This window comes from Schistocerca piceifrons, chromosome 3, assembly GCF_021461385.2.
Source record: "Schistocerca piceifrons isolate TAMUIC-IGC-003096 chromosome 3, iqSchPice1.1, whole genome shotgun sequence".
NCBI lineage: Eukaryota > Metazoa > Arthropoda > Insecta > Orthoptera > Acrididae > Schistocerca > Schistocerca piceifrons.
Window position 1 is genome coordinate 327,087,114 of NC_060140.1, and position 20,296 is coordinate 327,107,409.

At 38.8% G+C, this 20,296-nt stretch overlaps 1 protein-coding gene across 2 annotated transcripts in view; it reads right to left on the reverse strand.

Annotated features, from left to right (window-relative positions):
- The window catches only part of LOC124788140 (GATOR complex protein WDR24), a 141,559-nt gene extending 122,312 nt beyond the window's left edge, over nucleotides 1-19,247 (reverse strand). Inside the window, exons 1-5 of one of the 2 annotated variants that reach the window (XM_047255284.1) lie at nucleotides 19,112-19,247; nucleotides 18,527-18,765; nucleotides 14,690-14,772; nucleotides 1,861-1,960; nucleotides 1,650-1,766 (exon numbers count right to left, since the gene is read on the reverse strand). In XM_047255284.1, coding sequence (XP_047111240.1) covers nucleotides 1,650-1,766; nucleotides 1,861-1,960; nucleotides 14,690-14,725 — 253 coding nt within the window. In that variant the 5' untranslated portion in view covers nucleotides 14,726-14,772; nucleotides 18,527-18,765; nucleotides 19,112-19,247. Of the gene's footprint in view, nucleotides 1-1,649; nucleotides 1,767-1,860; nucleotides 1,961-14,689; nucleotides 14,773-18,526; nucleotides 18,896-19,111 lie in introns of those variants that run through there. The other variant, XM_047255283.1, reaches the window with a different exon arrangement.
- Nucleotides 19,248-20,296: the final 1,049 nt, after the last annotated feature.

Below are 20,296 nucleotides of genomic sequence, written 5' to 3' on the forward strand. Positions count from 1 at the left end.
TGCTCGTTGGGAATACAGAAATCCATTGGAGGTAAAGACAGCAACAGCATGAGTGACTGCACTCAAGGAAAGTCTTTGTGATTTATCAAGCTGTATCAGATACAGATGCACACACTTACTCGGTGGGTGCAGTCTGGCGTCGATCCACACTGTCTTCGTGTCGGTGTAGTGGTGGCAGAAGCACCTGAAGACGACACGTGCCACTGAGCAACACTGGTTGCCTGGTGGAGCTGATGCACTGGGTGCTGAGACAGTTGCTAGCAGTCACGGCACCTATCATTCGACTGGTACTGACTGGATTCATCTGCAGTGCTAGGCAGCAGATCGGAGGTGGTGTAGCATTGTGCAGTGTCCCAAACACCGGAATGATGATAATGACAGCTCTCCAGCGGATGTTGGAGGGCCTAGTAGCACAATGGCCGTCTGATTACAATCACCAGCTCAAACCTGCACGGTGACTTGATTGAAGCATAAAATTAATGTCCCGGTGGCTGTCCGGTGGTGAAGGTATGCTCCACAGTTACAAACATCTCCATACACACTGATGTAGTGTGTCATCACTTTGTAGGTTGGCTGTGCCATCAACAGCAGACCTTTGGAATCATAATTGGAACACTGTGCCCCTAAATTCCTTGGTGTCATGGGACACCATCTGTAATGCAGCAACAACAAGAACCTATGTATTGGAGAATTTTATTACATGATTAGTCTCACACAGCGTGTGCTCTCGCATGGCCAGTTCCTCCCAGCTTAGTCTATGTCTATGTTGGGATGAATGGGCAATCCACCAACACCAAGACCACTGAAGATAAATGGCATTGCAGGTTGGGATATGTGGAGATATTGTCTTTATTGGAGCACATGCTGCACGAGATAGACAATGCAATAAAAATCACAGACACAGAGGTTCTCACTTTGGAGAAGAACTAACACATCCTCTTGTTCAGGAAACCAATAGAAATCCACAAACACGACAATCGCATAAACAAGAAATAACAAACCCTCAAGATAAAGAGGTCCTGGATTCCTGTGCTGCAGCTAATGACCACTGCAGGTAGGAATCAGAGCAGCACAGCCATAATGACCACAGAAAAACCCTCAGACATCGCCAAGACTTGTACAGTTAATCTCTGGCTATGAGCTCGATTCCCGTCTGGCACCAGCAACAGAGGATGAACCTTTGATAATGCAAGTCACTCATACCGATGTCAGGAAAATCATTAATCAACTGATAACAAAGAACCCAAGAAGTCAACAGGCAATATGTCTATAAGCGGCAATAAAAGACTCAACAATTTTGTAATGTTAAAAATATTTTTCTTCCAGTGTAGCAAACATACATTTAAACAGCAGCAGTCTAAAATACAATAATGAGAGTTCTTTTAAACAGTGGGTGGGCCATATAATAATACTTCATCAACACTGATAGACATATATGCATAATATGGTAGGCTGCATGTTTTATTTGTTATCTCAAACAGTTTCATATTGGTGAACAGTGCTGATTTCCAATTCTATTCTATTCTCTCTCTCTCTCTCTCTCTCTCTCTCTCTCTCTCTCTCTCTCTCTCTCTCTCATTGCGTGTGTGTGCGTGGGAGGGGGGGGGGGGGGGGGCACGAGGAGAGCAGAACTGGAATTAAAAGTTTACCTTCAGCTGCATTCCATGCAACATCATTACACGAGAAATTTAGGTTAAGATTCTTGCCAACTCGTAAATTGCATGTCTCTTCAAATTCTTCTTCCTTTATGGTGAATATCTTGAAAACTGGAATTAAAAAGAAGAAAGAGTAAATAATTATCTTCACTTTATGTTCCAATATGAGTAGCATAAAAAACATACATTAGATAAAAGCACATACCATTTCTTCCAGCAATTACAACTTGAGTATTGTCTTTATTGAGCGCAAGGGCATTTGCAGGTGCCTCCTGGCTGATAAACATCGTACGAGACGACATCTTCTGTAAAAAGGATAAGCATATTTTAATACAAGAGGAAACTAAAGAATTAGTTTACCTGATATCGGAATAGCAGTGATCATTGAAATTTCACTCAACAGAAATGTTATGACACTAGAAATGTACTCAGTAGAGCATTCCCCCCCGATGGTATTGTAAAAAATTAAATGTTACCCACACAAACAAATACAGCAAATCCCTTATCAATGTGCCACTCACTCAGTAACTAACACTTGAAATGTGTATTAAAAAGCTGTTTTTATGAGTTATTTTTCTTGATTTAGATGAGGAAAACTGTATTTTCTATGTTTTACAGAGCTGTCATCATCAGCAGTAAGAGTTATTAAAGTGACCTTAGTTAATAACCTCAAAGTTTCTACACTGTAGTGGAGGGACCAGTAAATATGTGTAGCCTACTATTGCTCAAGAAGGGTGACAGAGAAGATCTGTAAGCTTCTAGCACATATGTACAAACTTATAACTTCATTTATAAGCAACTGACTCACTGAACATACTAGAGGGAAACATTCCACGTGGGAAAAATATATCTAAAAAGAAAGATGATGAAACTTACCAAACAAAAGCGCTGGCAGGTCGATAGACACACAAACAAACACAAACATACACACAAAATTCTAGCTTTCGCAACCAATGGTTGCCTCGTCAGGAAAGAGGGAAGGAGAAGGAAAGACAAAAGGATATGGGTTTTAAGGGAGAGGGTAAGGAGTCATTCCAATCCCGGGAGCGGAAAGACTTACCTTAGGGGGAAAAAGGACAGGTATACACTCGCACACACACACATATCCATCCACACATACACAGACACAAGCAGACATTTTCTTAAGGTGGAGGGTGGCATGCTGCTCTAATTTGCGGTTGGCCTGTAGGAGGATGCTCTGAACAACAGGTGTGAATGTGGGAGAGGAAAGATTGAGGATTTTTATAAAGGATAGGAGTTGATGGGCGTGTTGATTGGCTGAGTGGATGTGTAGGTGAAGGATTAGGTGGGTGAGGGCAATGGATTGTTTGGTTTGGAACTGGTATAGGGACTGATGGAAAGAAGGGTTGCAGCCAGAGATGGGAACTTTAAGTGTGAGGCCTTTGGGGGTGATGCCAAATGTCAGACAAGCCTGAGAAAATAAAATATGGGAGTGTAATCTGGCTAGGGCGAAGGCATGTTTGCGGAGAGAATGTAAATAAAACTTAATGGGGTCGTTGTGAAGGTGTTGTGAGGGTGACATGGTACTAGAAGGTGGAAAGTGGAACACGAGGCTGAAATGAAAATGAAAATAAATATGAAAAAATATATGGGGAGAGATAAAGGTAAAATTAGAAAGCAAATGGAGATCTGGTGTGAAAAAAGGCGAAAAAGGGTTGGTTAGGGCTGGGCTATGTTGATCCTGTGGTGAACTTGTGTAGGTAGATAATGATGTGCATAAAGGTTAGGTGGTTGTGTTGCCGCCAAAACACGTTAAAGGGTGGAGAAATTCGGGAAAATTTCGAAAAAACTACGTGAGGATGTATTAAAAGGAGTGGTTTGGTGGTGGCAGATTATAGAAATGTAGCTAACAATTGTTTGATGAAGAAATAATGACGTTAAAACCTGTGGGAAGCGGCTAAAAATGATCGGTGATGTGAGAAAAACGGAAATGGAAATAAAGCAAAAGTTATTAAAACTGCCGAAAGGGTTGTTTAATAGCTAAAAGGAACTGTTTGTGGACTGGAAACTGTGGATTTTATAGCAGCAAAGCGGAAAAAAAAAATTTTTTTGGTTATGGTTTCGAAGTGATTTACATATTATTACGTATTATTGAGTGTATATCGACGGGATAAAATTGTATACTGGAATACGGTAAAAAAGGAGAAGGTGAATAGAAAGTGAAACTGCTGGCAAAAACAGAAGGAGGAAATAAGACGACAGAAAAGACTTCGAAATGTAACAGTGACAATAACAATAACGATAACAATAACAAACGTGATTGTTGGCTTCAAATTAATGATATGAATATAATAGAGGGAAACATTCCACGTGGGAAAAATATATCTAAAAAGAAAGATGATGAAACTTACCAAACAAAAGCGCTGGCAGGTCGATAGACACACAAACAAACACAAACATACACACAAAATTCTAGCTTTCGCAACCAATGGTTGCCTCGTCAGGAAAGAGGGAAGGAGAAGGAAAGACAAAAGGATATGGGTTTTAAGGGAGAGGGTAAGGAGTCATTCCAATCCCGGGAGCGGAAAGATTTACCTTAGGGGGAAAAAGGACAGGTATACACTCGCACACACACACATATCCATCCACACATACACAGACACGTCTGCTTGTGTCTGTGTATGTGTGGATGGATATGTGTGTGTGTGCGAGTGTATACCTGTCCTTTTTCCCCCTAAGGTAAGTCTTTCCGCTCCCGGGATTGGAATGACTCCTTACCCTCTCCCTTAAAACCCATATCCTTTTGTCTTTCCTTCTCCTTCCCTCTTTCCTGACGAGGCAACCATTGGTTGCGAAAGCTAGAATTTTGTGTGTATGTTTGTGTTTGTTTGTGTGTCTATCGACCTGCCAGCGCTTTTGTTTGGTAAGTTTCATCATCTTTCTTTTTAGATATATTTTTGACTCACTGAACAATTAGACTTCTGCAACCCCTTAGAATACGCAGTATTTTGCAAAGGTTTTTCAACTTTTGACCATCCCAGTCCATTAAAGCTCACTTTGAAAAGACCATAGTATGTAATCATCAACATAAAATCGGCATTTATTGAATGTCTTAAAAGGGTTTGCTACAGTCACAATGCGAGCCAATCAGAAATTGGAGAGGTTCTTGGATCATTTTTATTAACGAGCAGTGATAATGATCAGAGTTGATAAACCCCTCATAACCAAAAGGATCTCGGTGGCCAAAAATATTTGTTAGGGGGATATGGTATCTTCAAAGTTTTTTTTTTTTTCCTTATCTGTGGAAGATGTGTACAAATACATGGACTGGAACAGGAGACGGCTAGTCCCAGAACCACCCTGGATTTGTTTGTGACATTATGTCTATTTAAAACTAGTGAGAAATAAGAACTACTTAAGTATTTCATTAGGTTCTATGGAACAATGTAAGCCACAGTTACTTGGCCATTAATTCACAGAAAGCTGATAAGAAAGTTTGAAAACAGAATAAGAAAACCATAAAAATTCAAAAATATTTACAATAGTATATTTAGTAAATAATTTGTTATAGTACAAGGCTCTAAACTACTGCAAGAAACTCTTTCACAGACTAAAAGGAGTATGCCACATGGAAAGCCTTCAAGTTAGCTTTGAAAATTATCACTTTTTTACCTTTCTATACAATGATTAAACTGTGAACTGCCAGTTCTTTTTCAATGAGTATCTATTATTAAGCAGAAATCTCATGAGGGAATATATGTACAAAAATGGCACAGTTAGAATTCCGCGATACATGAACAATTGCCAGCTCAAGTTTGCAAACTGACACTACAGATCATTCTGTATGCTCTTTTCTGAAGTAAGAACATTATCTGTGAATTCAATGAGTTGTCCTAAAACATGAGACCTTGACACCATTAGACATAATGTAGTAAAAGTACATAAAGTAAAAAGTTTGCATGTTTCCATACAGGGATAGAGGAACTACTGCATCAGTGCAATGTCATTCAGAAGGTTAGAAACATTTTCAGTCTTCTTCATATCCTATCAACCTCTTAACATTACAACTAGACATTTACATATTCCAATATTTATACTTCCAAGTGAATTTTCCTCTATCTTCAGTCCTAAGAATTTGAAATATTTAACTTCAGTGGCCATTTGATCACCTAGCGACAATAGTATTTTCTTTCTATAGGAAACTTATACACCTTTATCTGACAGACTATCATTAATTTTTCTCACACTGTGCTCTTCACCTAGAGAGAGTTATCCATGCAGCAGATGGTTTTGGTGTGAATATGGGAAAAACTGTCAGAAATCCACTACTGAGAACTAACTATGTGTCTCCACATAGAAATCCACAAAGAATATTGTCAAGCTGCACAGCATTTAAACAGCATCAGTTCATCCTGACCAACAATGGCGTTCCAATGAAACTAAAATCAAAAATTGTCATGATATACGTGAGTGCTTATAGATTACAGTGCGCACAAAGAGCAATGGAGGTAGACAGGCTTTGTTTTACAAAGGGCATTGCTTGTGCTGCTGTCATTCGTAATGTACAGCAGGTAGCAATGCTCGTTCACAGCCATTGATTAGACATGTCTTTATGCCACTAACTAACATACTAGTTAACATCATTTTGTTGACAGCCTTTCCTTCACATTCTGCTTGATGACATGGTTAGATTTCTACATAACTTCATACACATACACACCATCTGTATGATGGGCATGTACATGATTAGAGTTGCAATTCTCTGTGACAGCTAGAATTGCCACCAGAGTGCACTAGTGTTGTTCATATTTGGTGTTGTTACAACAACAGGCATGCTATAAAAGGGGCATGAATTCTGAGTGATCACTGTGATGAACAGAGAGATATCCCGTACTTGTGAGAGACCATATTATCAGCATCCGACAGAATTGAAAGAGGGCTTCAGTGTGTGTCTCCGGTCAATTGTGCAATATACAGATTTATGGAGCATTAGGATGTGACACTGGCCTGATGTTTGATTGCATGGGAATGTGAGTGCAGGAATATTCACCATCAAGGTTCCAGTCTGTCACCTCTGACCACTATAAGGAAAGATCACAATACTGTGCATGAAGCCATTGTAACTCCTTCATATCGTGCCTGCCATCTGATAACAAATAACAGACACCCTGCAACATTTTATGTCATTTGCATCATTGCTCAGAAACTCGCAGCAGTTGGACTACAAATTATTGTCCCATGTGTGGACTACCACCTACATCACAAAAAAAACAACTATGTTTGGAGTGGTTCTGTGACCGGGAAGCATGGACCGCTGCAGTATTCCTGACGACCATCATTGGCAAGTATGGCAGCAACATGGAGCTACTCGGTATGACTTCCATTCACTGCTAGTAGTGACTGAGGGAACTCTGATGGCAAAATGGAAGGTCGAAGATATCCTGCGTCCTCATGTGTTATCTCTCGGTGCCATTTTTCAGCAATAAAATGCTCATACACACATGGAGCACATGTCTTTAAGCTGTCTGTGATACTTCCGTGGCGAACAAGATTCCCAGGTCTGTTCCAGATACAACATGTCAATGACCAGCTCGGACATTAATTACGTCACCAGTGCCGGCACATCAATGACAGGTTACTAGTTGTGGGCCACTTTGCCTCAGGAGAGGATACAACAGCTTTATGGCACCTTTCCCAACCAATCAGTGCACGCATGGAACTGGGGGTGGTACAAGAACATACTGTTAATTGTGCTCACTCTACCAAGTTCTTAAGAAATTTGAACTGATTTTGTAATCAATGAAATAACATCACATACCTTTCTCAACTCTTGAAGTTTAATTTCAGTTTCTCCTCCCCTTCTGTGTGTTTCACTTTTTTCTTGTCAGGAACATGTGCGTGTATTGCATCTTTTATGTTGAAATGTTGTTAATAATTTTGACTGAAATATGAATCTCAGTTACAGTGACAAAATTATACAAATTACTCATGTTATTTGGTGGGCCCTTTCTTTATTTTCTGCTTTAGCTGCGTACAGGTGTTTCTCTTATTGACATATGTAGCACTTTTTACTATATATGTTGAAATATTAATGATTTTGACTCAAAGGAAGAATCTACATTGTGGTGATAGACTGATCTATAGAGTATAACAAGGTTCAAGGACTAGGTTAAGCCTGAAGGGAACAGCTACTGAGTTGGTGAAGCCAATGGATGTGAATATTGTACAGGGTGACAATTATTGAACTACACGAGGAAAGAAACATAAATTAGTTACAAAATATGGTGTACTTACACTTCATTCAACATGTAAACATCACTACAGATATTCGGATTTAGGTTATGACATGTTCAAATATGCCTGCCATCATTGGTGATGATGTGGCACAGACGAATAGCGAAATTCTGCATGACACACTGAAGTGTCAGAACATTGATGCTGTTGATGACCTCCTGAATGGCTAATGGACCTCCTGAATGGCTGTTTTCAACTCGGCAACGGTTTTGGGCATACTGCTGTAGACCTTGTCTTTAATATAGCCCCACAAAAAAAAAAAAAAAAAAAAAAAAGGTCCCCCATGCGTTCAGATCTGGAGAATATGGCAGCCAGTCAAGGCCCATGCCAGTGGCTTCTGGGTACCCCAGAGCCACAATGTGGTCCCCAAAGTGCTCCTCCAGGACATCAAGCACTCTCCTGCTTCGATGGGGTCCAGCCCCGTCTTGCATGCACCATAGCTTGTCAAAATCCGACTCACTTTGGATAGTGGGGATGAAATCATCTTCCAAAACCTTCATGTACTGTTCAGTAGTCACCTTGCCATCAAGGAATATCACACCAATTATTCTGTGACTGAACACTGCACACCAGTCACCCGTTGAGTGTGAAGAGACTTCTCCATCGCGAAATGTCGATTCTCAGTCCCCCAAATGTGCCGATTTTGCTTACTGATGAACCTATCCAAATGAAAGTGGGCTTCATCACTAAACCAAACCATACAGTGCATACTAATTCCCATCATGCCCTGTGGCCAATCATGCAGTTTGAATGTCCTAATGCAAACCATTCAGAAGTTACGATGATTTTATTTCATATAGTTCATTAAATGTCACCCTGTGTACAAAGGTTGTGGTGTCAGACTGAGCTGTAGCACAGCCCAAGGTCTAGTTTTGGTTTGAAGGTGACAATTTGGCTATGTGTTGAAGAAGTCAACAAGTCTAAAAGTCAAATCTTGGGTTTTTGTGACAGACTGATGCATAGCATAGCCAGAGATCTGTGTTAGCTTGGAAGCTGGTAGTTTCATTTTCCATTATTTGCTGTTATATACCAATAACAGCAAAGCCAAAACGCAGCAAAAAGCAGAATATGAAAACTCAGTGTTAAATAATTTATTATGTTTCTGTGCATTTGTCCAAGCAAGTGAAAAATCTGTTTCAACACACTTATTATAGTATATTAAGGTTCCTATTATGTTAAGTACCTAATACTTCTTCCATGGTCAAGACAAAAACATTGTTAGCTTCATACATCCATCTTCAGATAGACCAAGGGTTGCCAGATGTTACTAAGTTTTTTTCAGAATATGAATGAATCCTTCAAAAAATAAATCTGTATTTAATTATCTTCCTGTATTTGCTAACAATTTTGGTACTAACATGCACCGTGTTCAGGTCCCCAATGACAAATTGGGTAACTATAGAGAGAACCAGGTAAATGCCATAATACATCTTGAGAGGGGCACAATCAGATCGATGCCCACAAAGATTAATTCCTTCCCTCCTGTTTTTGGTATTAAAAGCCATATATCCATACAATTACCAGGTTTATAACAGAGAGATCTGAAGACAGTGCACTGTGCCACTGAAATCAGTAGCATGTAAAGCAACCATTTCAATTACAATTGAAGGATTCATTCATACTGTTGTTGTTGTTTGTTGTTGTTGTCTTCAGTCCTGAGACTGGTTTGATGCAGCTCTCCATGCTACTCTATCCTGTGCAAGCTTCTTCATCTCCCAGTCCTTACTGCAACCTACATCCTTCTGGATCTGCTTAGTGTACTCATCTCTTGGTCTCCCTCTACGATTTTTACCCTCCATGCTGCCCTCCAATGCTAAATTTGTGATCCCTTGATGCCTCAGAACATGTCCTACCAACCAGTCCCTTCTTCTTGTCAAGTTGTGCCACAAACTCCTCTTCTCCCCAATTCCATTCAATACCTCCTCATTAGTTATGTGATCTACCCATCTAATCTTCAGCATTCTTCTGTAGCACCACATTTCGAAAGCTTCTATTCTCTTCTTGTCCAAACTATTTATTGTCCATGTTTCACTTCCATACATGGCTACACTCCATACAAATACTTTCACAAATGACTTCCTGACACTTAAATCTATACTCGATGTTAACAAATTTCTCTTCTTCTGAAATGCTTTCCTTGCCATTGCCATTCTACATTTTATATCCTCTCTACTTTGACCATCATCAGTTATTTTGCTCCCCAAATAGCAAAACTCCTTTACTACTTTACGTGTCTCATTTCCTAATCTAATTCCCTCAACATCATCCGACTTAATTCGACTACATTCCATTATCCTCATTTTGCTTTTGTTGATGTTCATCTTATACCCTCCTTTCAAGACACTGTCCATTCCGTTCAACTGCTCTTCCAAGTCCTTTGCTGTCTCTGACAGAATTACAATGTCATCGGCGAATCTCAACATTTTTATTTCTTCTCCATGGACTTTAATACCTACTCCGAATTTTTCTGTTGTTTCTTTTACTGCTTGCTCAATATACAGATTGAATAACATCGGGGAGAGGCTACAACCCTGTCTCACTCCCTTCCCAACTGCTGCTTCCCTTTCATGCCCCTCGACTCATAACTGCCATCTGGTTTCTGTACAAATTGTAAATAGCCTTTTGCTCCCTGTATTTTACCCCTGCCACCTTTAGAATTTGAAAGAGAGTATTCCAGTCAACATTGTCAAAAGCTTTCTCTAAGTCTACAAATGCTAGAAATGTAGGTTTGCCTTTCCTTAATCTATTTTCTAAGATAAGTTGTAGGGTCAGTATTGCCTCACGTGTTCCAATATTTCTGCGGAATCCAAACTGATCTTTGCCGAGGTTGGCTTCTACCAGTTTTTCCATTCGTCAGTAAAGAATTCGCGTTAGTATTTTGCAGCCGTGACTTATTAAACTGATAGTTCGGTAATTTTCACATCTATCAACACCTGCTTTCTTTGGGATTGGAATTATTATATTCTTCTTGAAGTCTGAGGGTATTTCATTCATACTACAAAACATTAAAAAGAACATTATGATTTTGGCTTTACAAATCAGCTGTTCTGCCACTATATGTTCTGACCACTCGTGACATGTGTTGCAAAAATGTGCTTCGAGCTTAGTGTGTGGTCAGCCCAACATAAACTTTCACAAGCAGAAGCATGGTATCAGCCTAAGAAACAAGACCAAGAGCATTGCCATCAGAAGAACAACACTGGTAATAGGCATCCTAGAGAGAATTATGTTGTTGTAATGGCACAGGACTGGCCACATAGCAATGCCGAATCCCAACAACACATGTAGGAATAATATGGTTTACTGGAGGATAGGGGGACATTAAAGAACCAGTGGAAGAAGTGATGGCTTGATGATATCAAGAGGTCACTGATGAGGATGATGATGATGAAGAAGAAGAAGAAGACACTGAAAGCAGAGCTCATATTGACAGAAAAGAACCACAACTGAGTCGCCAATTCTCAGAAATGAAGATATAGACATCACTCTTCACCATCACACTCACTTTTCCTTCAACTGCGAATTTTACAACCACACTCTGTAAGCACCCTCACAATCCCCGTCAGCATTTTGAAGCATTTGAACTTTTTCTTTTGCTTTATAAAACAGAACAAAAAAGAAATGAACTGAATGAGGATTATAGCCTTTTTAAATAAAATTTCATGTCCATCTTCAGCTCTTTGGAGTCACCTCATTTCCAGCTATTATCTCAAGTCAACACACCAACATTTATTTGTTCCATCAGCAGTTCACAGAAAACATAATGTAGAGCAGGCCTATTTTCATTTATCCCTCATGGATCCATAATGCACTGTGAGTTAGTTTGGTTTAGTTTTGGGCGTATCCCACGGATTATGTTTGCAACGCACTATGCCGTGGAATGTGCCAGTAGGTTTATAATTTCTCACTGACAATATGCTACATTCTGCTTTTTATGTAACTAGGTGTTTTTCTTGATATAAAATTGTTTTTAAAACTTTCATAATCTGCCAGCAGATTTAATCATTAGAGAGATGGTCAAATGTTTTTATGGTTGCTTACTTTCCTGTCTTTTGCTCAAGAGTAAGGTTAAGTTGTGCATAGTGGAGGCTATTTTTGTTTGTAGTGTTATTTTCACATATGTTACTATTATTTCCAAATTGCACCTGATTCTTCACAACAAATTTCATATGAGAGTATACGTATTGTGAAGCCATTGTTAGTACACCTATATTTGTTACAAATTTGGCCCAAATTCTTCGCCTTTACATATGTCTGCTTGTGTCTGTATATGTGCGGATGGATATGTGTGTGTGCGCGAGTGTATACCTGTCCTTTTTTCCCCCTAAGGCAGGGCCGGCCAGAAATTCTGCACGCGTGCGGTGCTCCTGCACATGTGCAACTTCCGGATCACAGCGTGCACGCCGCAGCGGTCAGCGTTCATGTAGTGCATGTTTCTACACACAGATGTCGCTTTATCCACTTGCTCGGATACTCTGTACAGGCGCATTCTAGTGGTCTTTCCACAGCTTGCAAGCCAACCATGGGAAGTTATTTCGCTTATTAAACATTTGAAATACTGTCACAGTCTACTCATTGAGATGTCTACTTTTATGTTAACAGTTTAACCCAGTAAGACAAGTAATACAGTTAACAACCGTGGGTTTTTATTAAGGCAGCTTGACTGATGGCACGTAAATACGCGTAATGTTTTTGATCGAGTATTTAAGAAAGAGAGAACTTAGCGACTTCCAACGAACCTTATTCATGATTTCAAATAACATTAAACTAATGCAAGGTTTCCTATAACTAATTCTTGGTGCCCTCAGTTACACCCACATAAGTTCTGTCTCACTGACCTCTGAACAGAATGATAACCGCAGACCTCTCGATGATCACCTGTTATTTCAATACCTTTATTGCTACATCTTTCATCAGTTACGTCTGAAATCTGCATAATAACCGACAATTAGATGAATGTTATGCTTTATCGACTTCAGCTGAGCGTAGCCCTTCACACATTAAAGAAAAACCCTAAATGTAAGTATACATTGGAACAATCGGTTTAATGACCAACTTTCCTGATAATAATGTAACATGGAGCAGAATGAGGCAATAATGCACAGTTAGTAAATAATAATTTTTAATTACGAAAGGGATAAATCCAAACACGTTTATCACTGGTCATGAGAAATGATAACCGAGTTGATGTGTCTCATCCACTTTCTTAAGGACATTTAATATTGCTTGCTGTTCTTCACTGTTGAGTACACTACACTCGTCTCTGTGATATGTATTGTAGTGTCTTACAATTGAAAACTTGTGCTGGCCACCTATTATTCGGCGGCACAGCAAACATTGTGAGTTTTCACCAACGGCTACAAAAAAGAATTACAGTTCCCAGTCATTTTTAAACGACTGAGAACGTAGATCTCCCATCCTTTGCTTTTCCACAGTACCTGCAATTTCTCAGTACTTCTCTGTTAAGGTTACGGTTACCAGGGGTAAACGAGACTGGGTATGTTGCGCTCTTGCTTGTACCACAAACAGGGAAGTGGAGCCGCCGCCGTTCATTTAGGACACATGTCTAATAACAGATGTCGCTGTTGCACACGTGCGCACATGTGCAGCACTTCCACACGTCTGCACACTGTGCAGCGTTTGGCCGTCCCTGCCCTAAGGTAAGTCTTTCCGCTCCCGGGATTGGAATGACTCCTTACCCTCTCCCTTAAAACCCACATCCTTTCGTCTTTCCCTCTCCTTCCCTCTTTCCTGATGAAGCAACCGTCGGTTGCGAAAGCCTGAATTGTGTGTGTGTGTTTGTGTGTCTATCAACATACCAATGCTTTCGTTTGGTAAGTTACATCATCTTTGTTTTTAGATATGTTACAAAATAATTGACTACATTACATTAAAGCATGGACACCAGATGATATCCTCAAAGCCCTTTTCTGCCCGAAGAGAACTTTTGTATTTATGTATGGAATTGCCCCAGAAAATAATTCCATTATGGCATTAGTAAATGAAAGTGTGCTGAGTAAGTCAATTTTAAAAACAATATTTCTTATTTGTTGTTATAAAAAAGATTAGATGCTTCATTTTGTGTGTTAATTTGTGTTGCAGAGTTAAAAAAACAAAAGAGAGAGGTGTGGCCATGTAATGTGGCAGCATGTCTCTCAAATCTGCACAGTGCATACCTGCCATGGAATGTCTAGCACTCTAGCCGACTCATCTCAGAGATTCAAAGGCACTCGACTAATGTTTATTATTCCATGAAAACCTTACTTAGTTTAAAAAAAAAGAAATATTTTGAGATAGTTATATTTGTTCAGGATTTTGGTCCAGTAAGATCGGTTAATACTATCAACTCATGAATAAACGAGACTAGTTTTCATGAAAGTCTTAGCGTTAAGTAGTTTCAATCACATCCTGATATTTTTCTGAACAAAGATAAAAAAAAGAAAACTCAATGACACACAAGAAAGTCAAAAACTTGAATGACATAAGTGGACAAAAAATTAAAATAATATTTCACATCTATGTCAGCCTAGTAACTTATAAATCATCATCCTAACAAAATGGCCCCCACCCCCAATGGATTAACATCTCCTCTAACTATTTTATCTTTTAAATATTCTTTACAGAGTTTCTCAGTTACATGTAGAAGAGATGGATGGAGAGGTGGAGCTGCGCATCAGCTACAACTTTTATGAAAATAAAAATTTATCATAAATTTTTTGCCATAATTATTTTCATCATTAGGCCCTACTCAAAAATCAGCTATTTTAATAGCTACTCACCATGTCTGGTCCACCTGTCTCGTGTTTTTCCATCATGTTCCTTTTCTGTTTTGATCATTCAGTTAATGAAAGCCACACATTTCCTAAATTGGAAAACTCACATGAAATAAATATAACATACTTTTTTATATTAATGTCTTAAGATAGCAGAACACAGTGGCAATAATTGAAGAAGGTTCTCTATGAGTATTAATAATGCTATGCAATATTTCAGTGACAAACACATGTTTACAAGTGGGAGAAAAACAATGCACACCATAACTATTCTTACAGCAAATATCACTCAGTTTTAGGAATTAAAGTAAAGATGCTATATTTTTACAATCAACATATACTTGACATTAGACAGCATGTAATATACGTGCATTGTTAGAAATGTAATATAAGTTCATTTAGAAGTGCACTGTGCAAGCTTATAGGGTCGCATTATCATAGAGAGAGAGAGAGAGAGAGAGAGAGAGAGAGAGAGAGAGTTATGGTGCGGCATATTTGTAGCTGATTGCATTTGCACAGGGTGTGTTGGAATATGTGATGGCACTCTCTAATGTGGGATGATTATGTTTCTAAATTGTTTGCGAGTGCTATTAGTGACTCAATTGACTTTCTATTGCTGTTTGTAAGAATGATATTTGAAGTGTTTGATCTGTGGTGGTTTGTTAGTGAGTTATTGTCATGTTGGCAATTATGTGCAATAGATTCGATGTCATGTGAAATTATGAGCATAGTATATTATGGTTGGAGATTTATATTTCATTTTTTTTTAGTCATGGACATGATAATGAAGTTCACGAGTAGGTCGCTGCATGCTACAAAGGAGAGTGACATACTGAACACGACTGGGATGCACGTGCTTGTGTTACGTTGGTGAAGGGGTGGGGATATGACTTTTGGGTTGCATAGTTATTTGTAGGTAATTACGTTGGATTGTGAAGTATTCAATACCAGATTTGTTGCACTGTGTGCAGTTTTGTGGTATTGTTTATTCTGTTTCTGCTATATACTGAAGTATTTCAGATACAAGTTTTTTTCAGGTTTGAGTTACGTTGGCTTCTATTTGGTCGAGGGATGTGTTTGGTATGTGTTCATTATTAAGACTGTTATACGTCCTCATCCACAAGCCCCCTACATTTCGTGCTGTTGGTTTCATGTCACTTCTGCAATCAAATGTTTTTCATTTTATTTTTGTCCATGTGTATAAAGTGTTACGTTATTCTCAACATACTGTGTAAGCCTGAAATAAGAGTGTCCGCCACCTTAATGATACCATGAATCAAAGCCGGTGGATGGTACTGCAATCTTCAGTAATCCCAGAAAAATGTCTTAGGAAATGCAAACATCTGATAGTAGTGGGTAATAGTTCAATGTTTGTAATTGGTTTAAACTTTTATGAATAGTCTGGTGTACTTTCCATGTAAGTGGCATGCCAAAACATAATATGTGAATTATGACTGTGTGCCAAAATGAGCAGTGACACTCATATAACAAAGCATTTGAAACTTTACAATATGATTGATAGTACATAAATTTAGTTTTGTCTGTAGTGTAAGAGAGGTATCAGAATTGGGCGATAACTTCTTTGGAGAGTGTAACGTACGAATGATGCGCATCATACATAAGCTGAAGAAGGTGGTCAGTAATACACAAATTAGCCACTATCTGGGAAGAGTGGGATTCCCATTTCAGTCAAGTCGTCCTGATTAACACTCCCTACAGTTTTCCCGAATAACTTCAGATGAATTCTTGCTAAAAGGCTACAATGCTAAAATCAAATTTCCTGTACATCCTTATCCAACTAAATCAGTAATTATGAAATCAACAAAAACACATGCTTGGCAGCACTGAGATCATTAATAAAATCACGGACAAAAACTTAAATGGTCTTACTGAACATCTGTCAATACTTTTCTGCTGACAGCTGTGGAAAGAATAATAAGCAATCAATAATTACAGAAATATGGTTCTGCCTTGAGCAAACGTGTTTCGGAAAAGTTTCACCACCGTCAGTGGGTTCCTTTCTTTCATTAGTATCACTTAATGACATTGATGTGGCTGTTTATGTTGGTCTGAATGATAAAATAAAGCAAACTATTAGATGTATTGCAAATATCAGTATGTGATACTAAGAAATAAATGAGCCCACTGACAACAGTAAAACTTCAGAAAATTATGTATCAGTGCTAATGAAGAATTTGTTTGCTCACAAAACCACATTTCCATAATTATGTATTTGAAAGTACATACAGACAAAAAGAGACCCTGAACCACAAGACTAATAGTATTTTTGTTTTTCTAACATCAGCAACATCTATGGAGATCCTCTTGCTCTGAGTAAATGAGTGAACAGTGTACATAATCTATTCTAATCTCAACAGTTATATCACTAGAGACAATCCAGGACTCATAAAGCATGGAGGGAGAAATCTGCAGTATCATTGTTTGAGTATGTATGTTGAAAGTTAGGAACCGGTTTAGAGAAACCAAATTAACCTAAAACAGAACGATACAGTGAGAATTAAATGATAACATACCACACAAACCTTTTCAGTGTTTTAATAAGTGCATTATACCACTCAGTGTTAGAAGTAGATATGGATCCCATATTTGAAGACATTTACTGTTGTAAATTGCTAACTCATTCAAATATCTGGGTGTAACACTCTGTAGGGAAATGAAAGGGAGTGATCACATAGGCTCAATCATTGGTAAAGCAGGTGGTAGACTTCAGTTTACTGGTAAAATACTGGGGAATTGCAATCAGTCTAAAAAGGCGATTGCATACAAAGCACTCATGTGACCCATCCTAGAATATTTCTCAAGTGTATGGAACCGATACCAGATAGGATCACCAGGGAATATGAAATGCATACAGAGAAGGGCAGCACAAATGGTCACAGGATTGTTTAATCCATGGAAGAGTCTCACAAAGATACTGAACTGAAGACTCTTGAAGATAGACGTAAACTATCTCTAAACAGTCTCTTTACAAATTTTCACGAACCAACTTTAAATGCTGACTCTAAGAATATACTACAATCCCCTATTGCTCACATAGGGACCATGAGGAGAATAATTACAGCATACACAAAGGCCTTCAACAATCATTATTCCCACATTCCATACATGAATGGAATGGGAACAAACCCTAATAACTGGTACAATGGGGGGGTCTAGTGTAGCAGGGGATACAACCCGTCGGCTTTGGACAATGACGTCACAAGTCGCCAGATAGCAGTTTACCATTTTCGCTTTTGCTGTTATGTTTCAGTTTCGTTTTTTTACTGATTGCTTAATAAAGTGGATCTGTTTATTCTATCTCGTGAGATTTTTTTTAAAAAAAGCCAAAAAACACTTATCAGCCACTGAAGGGAGCTACAACACTAAGAAGAATCGCTTCTCGATTGGCGACTTGTGACGTCAATGGCCAAAGCCGACGGGTTGTATCCCCTGCTACACTAATCCCCAATGGGGCATACCCTCTTCCATGTACCTCACAATGATTTGCAGTGTATAGATGTGGATGTACTACACCGCGTAAGCAACACGAAGTATGTTATAGTACTCATTCTGTCTTGCAGCACAAACGGAAATTAATGTGTTTACATGACCTCTACACTCGATGAATTAATGTGCCACTTGACCTCTATAGTGGGCAATTCCACTATTTTTCGGTGTGTACAGTAAAGATGAAATACTGTCATGCAATAATACACTACTTCTATGTTATCAGCAAAGTAATCACACCAACATAAGTTATTGCAGCTATTAAAATCAGATCTTTCGAAGCGTGAAACTGATATTCTCTTAACGACAACACGGAAAAATTATTATTATACTCACCATTAACGTAGGCTTATAATTCGGCACATCTACGATAAAAGTACTGCTTGCGCATCAAGAAAGTCTCACACATTTGTTCAGGCAGTCACACAGCAGCTTCGGTGCTCGGTAATAAGCTGAGACACTCTATTCATTCTTTCTTACGTAGGTTTTCGGTTTCGATTTATCCCGCATTCTGTCACATAACTTTTGTGTTTCATTCGAGATGTAAATATGATCATAACACCAGCTTTAAACATCTGTAATGTAATTTTTTATTTAGTAAATCGTCAGCCGATCAACACATTACATGACAATACCACTCGTTAATATTTGCATCAGTACACCGCTGTTCATGGTAATGTTTATACTATTCCCTGTAGCCTGGAACGCTTCCAAATCAAAACAAACAGCAGCGCTATCTGAAGGAACAAACAACTGTCGAGTTTCCCTAAGTCAGAAATGAAACTTCGCTGCGACTTACAGAAAATCGAATTAGGCTATCAAAATAAAAAAAAAATGTTAGAAAGGTCTATAATTCGTTACACTCTTCCGCAACAATCTTTTATTGGAGAATAGCAGAGTTAATCGACATTGTGTACTTACATATTGTTAAACGCGTATCATAAACCACAAAGCACACTGGCAATCCTATGCTGGAACGAAATAAAATATTCTCATCTTTCTGGCCGCGTCAAGTGGTCAAAAAGGCAACGAGTTTTCGACCAGTTACCCCTTGGACATTGTCAACAGGCATAACTGCTGATGGGAGAGGAAATGGAACTCCTTCACGCCGGCACTTTCATAATGACAATCTGAAAACTTCTGTTGTTACCTCTGCGAAAGCGTTAGTATTTATATCAGGAAAGTGCAGGCTGCAGGTCTACGATATTGTCCATACTTTTGCATGCGATCACTCATTAATTTGATCCCATCTGGGATGACACAAAAACTTTAAAAGGGTAACGGTTTAGGGCTGCCGGAGAGAAAAGTGTCAAGGCAAGCTGTGGGTCAATAATGTCTGGGACAGTCTGGACCTATCGTAGGGTTCTTGGCAGATATATACAGATCTCATCGACGGTACAATGATTGTCAGTAAGTCACCACTGTTGCTGCTGTGTCAACTGAAGAATGGGATACAACCCCTCGGCTTTGACCAGTGACGTCATAGTTTACTCGTAAATATTAATGACTTTATTTTCGAGCCATAGATAATAAATCGGTTATCTTCTGTGGCGAGGCGCTATCATCGTAAATTGAAATAATTGCATGTGTTTTTAAAAGAGAGGGCTAGACATTCTGTACGACTTTTGTCGCTTGTATTAATTTAAATCGTTTGTGCGACAACTCGTTGGCTTTGACCAATGACGTCAAAATTTGCCGGAGATGATTTATTAGACGGATTTAACAGCAGAGACGAGTGTTCATAAACAAAGGAACGCAAGAGAGAAAACAGATGGTAGACATATATCACGTCCACGTTCACTCGTCCAGTAATATTTCGAACGTTATATTGAGGATATCGCTTGTTTGAGTTCTAGTACTTCTGTAAAAAGTGAGCAAAAAAGGGGATAGAAGTAACGGTAGCATGGAATATCTCATTTGACATATATATGAGTTGTATCTCGAACTTCCGTCGACCTCAATATCATTATGAATAATTATTTTAATGTACAATGATAGCGCTTATCCGGAACACAGAACTCATTTATTATCTATCCCTCGAAGTGAAGACATTACTATCTATGACTAAGGAATGACGTCATTGTTCAAAGCCGACGGGTTGTATTC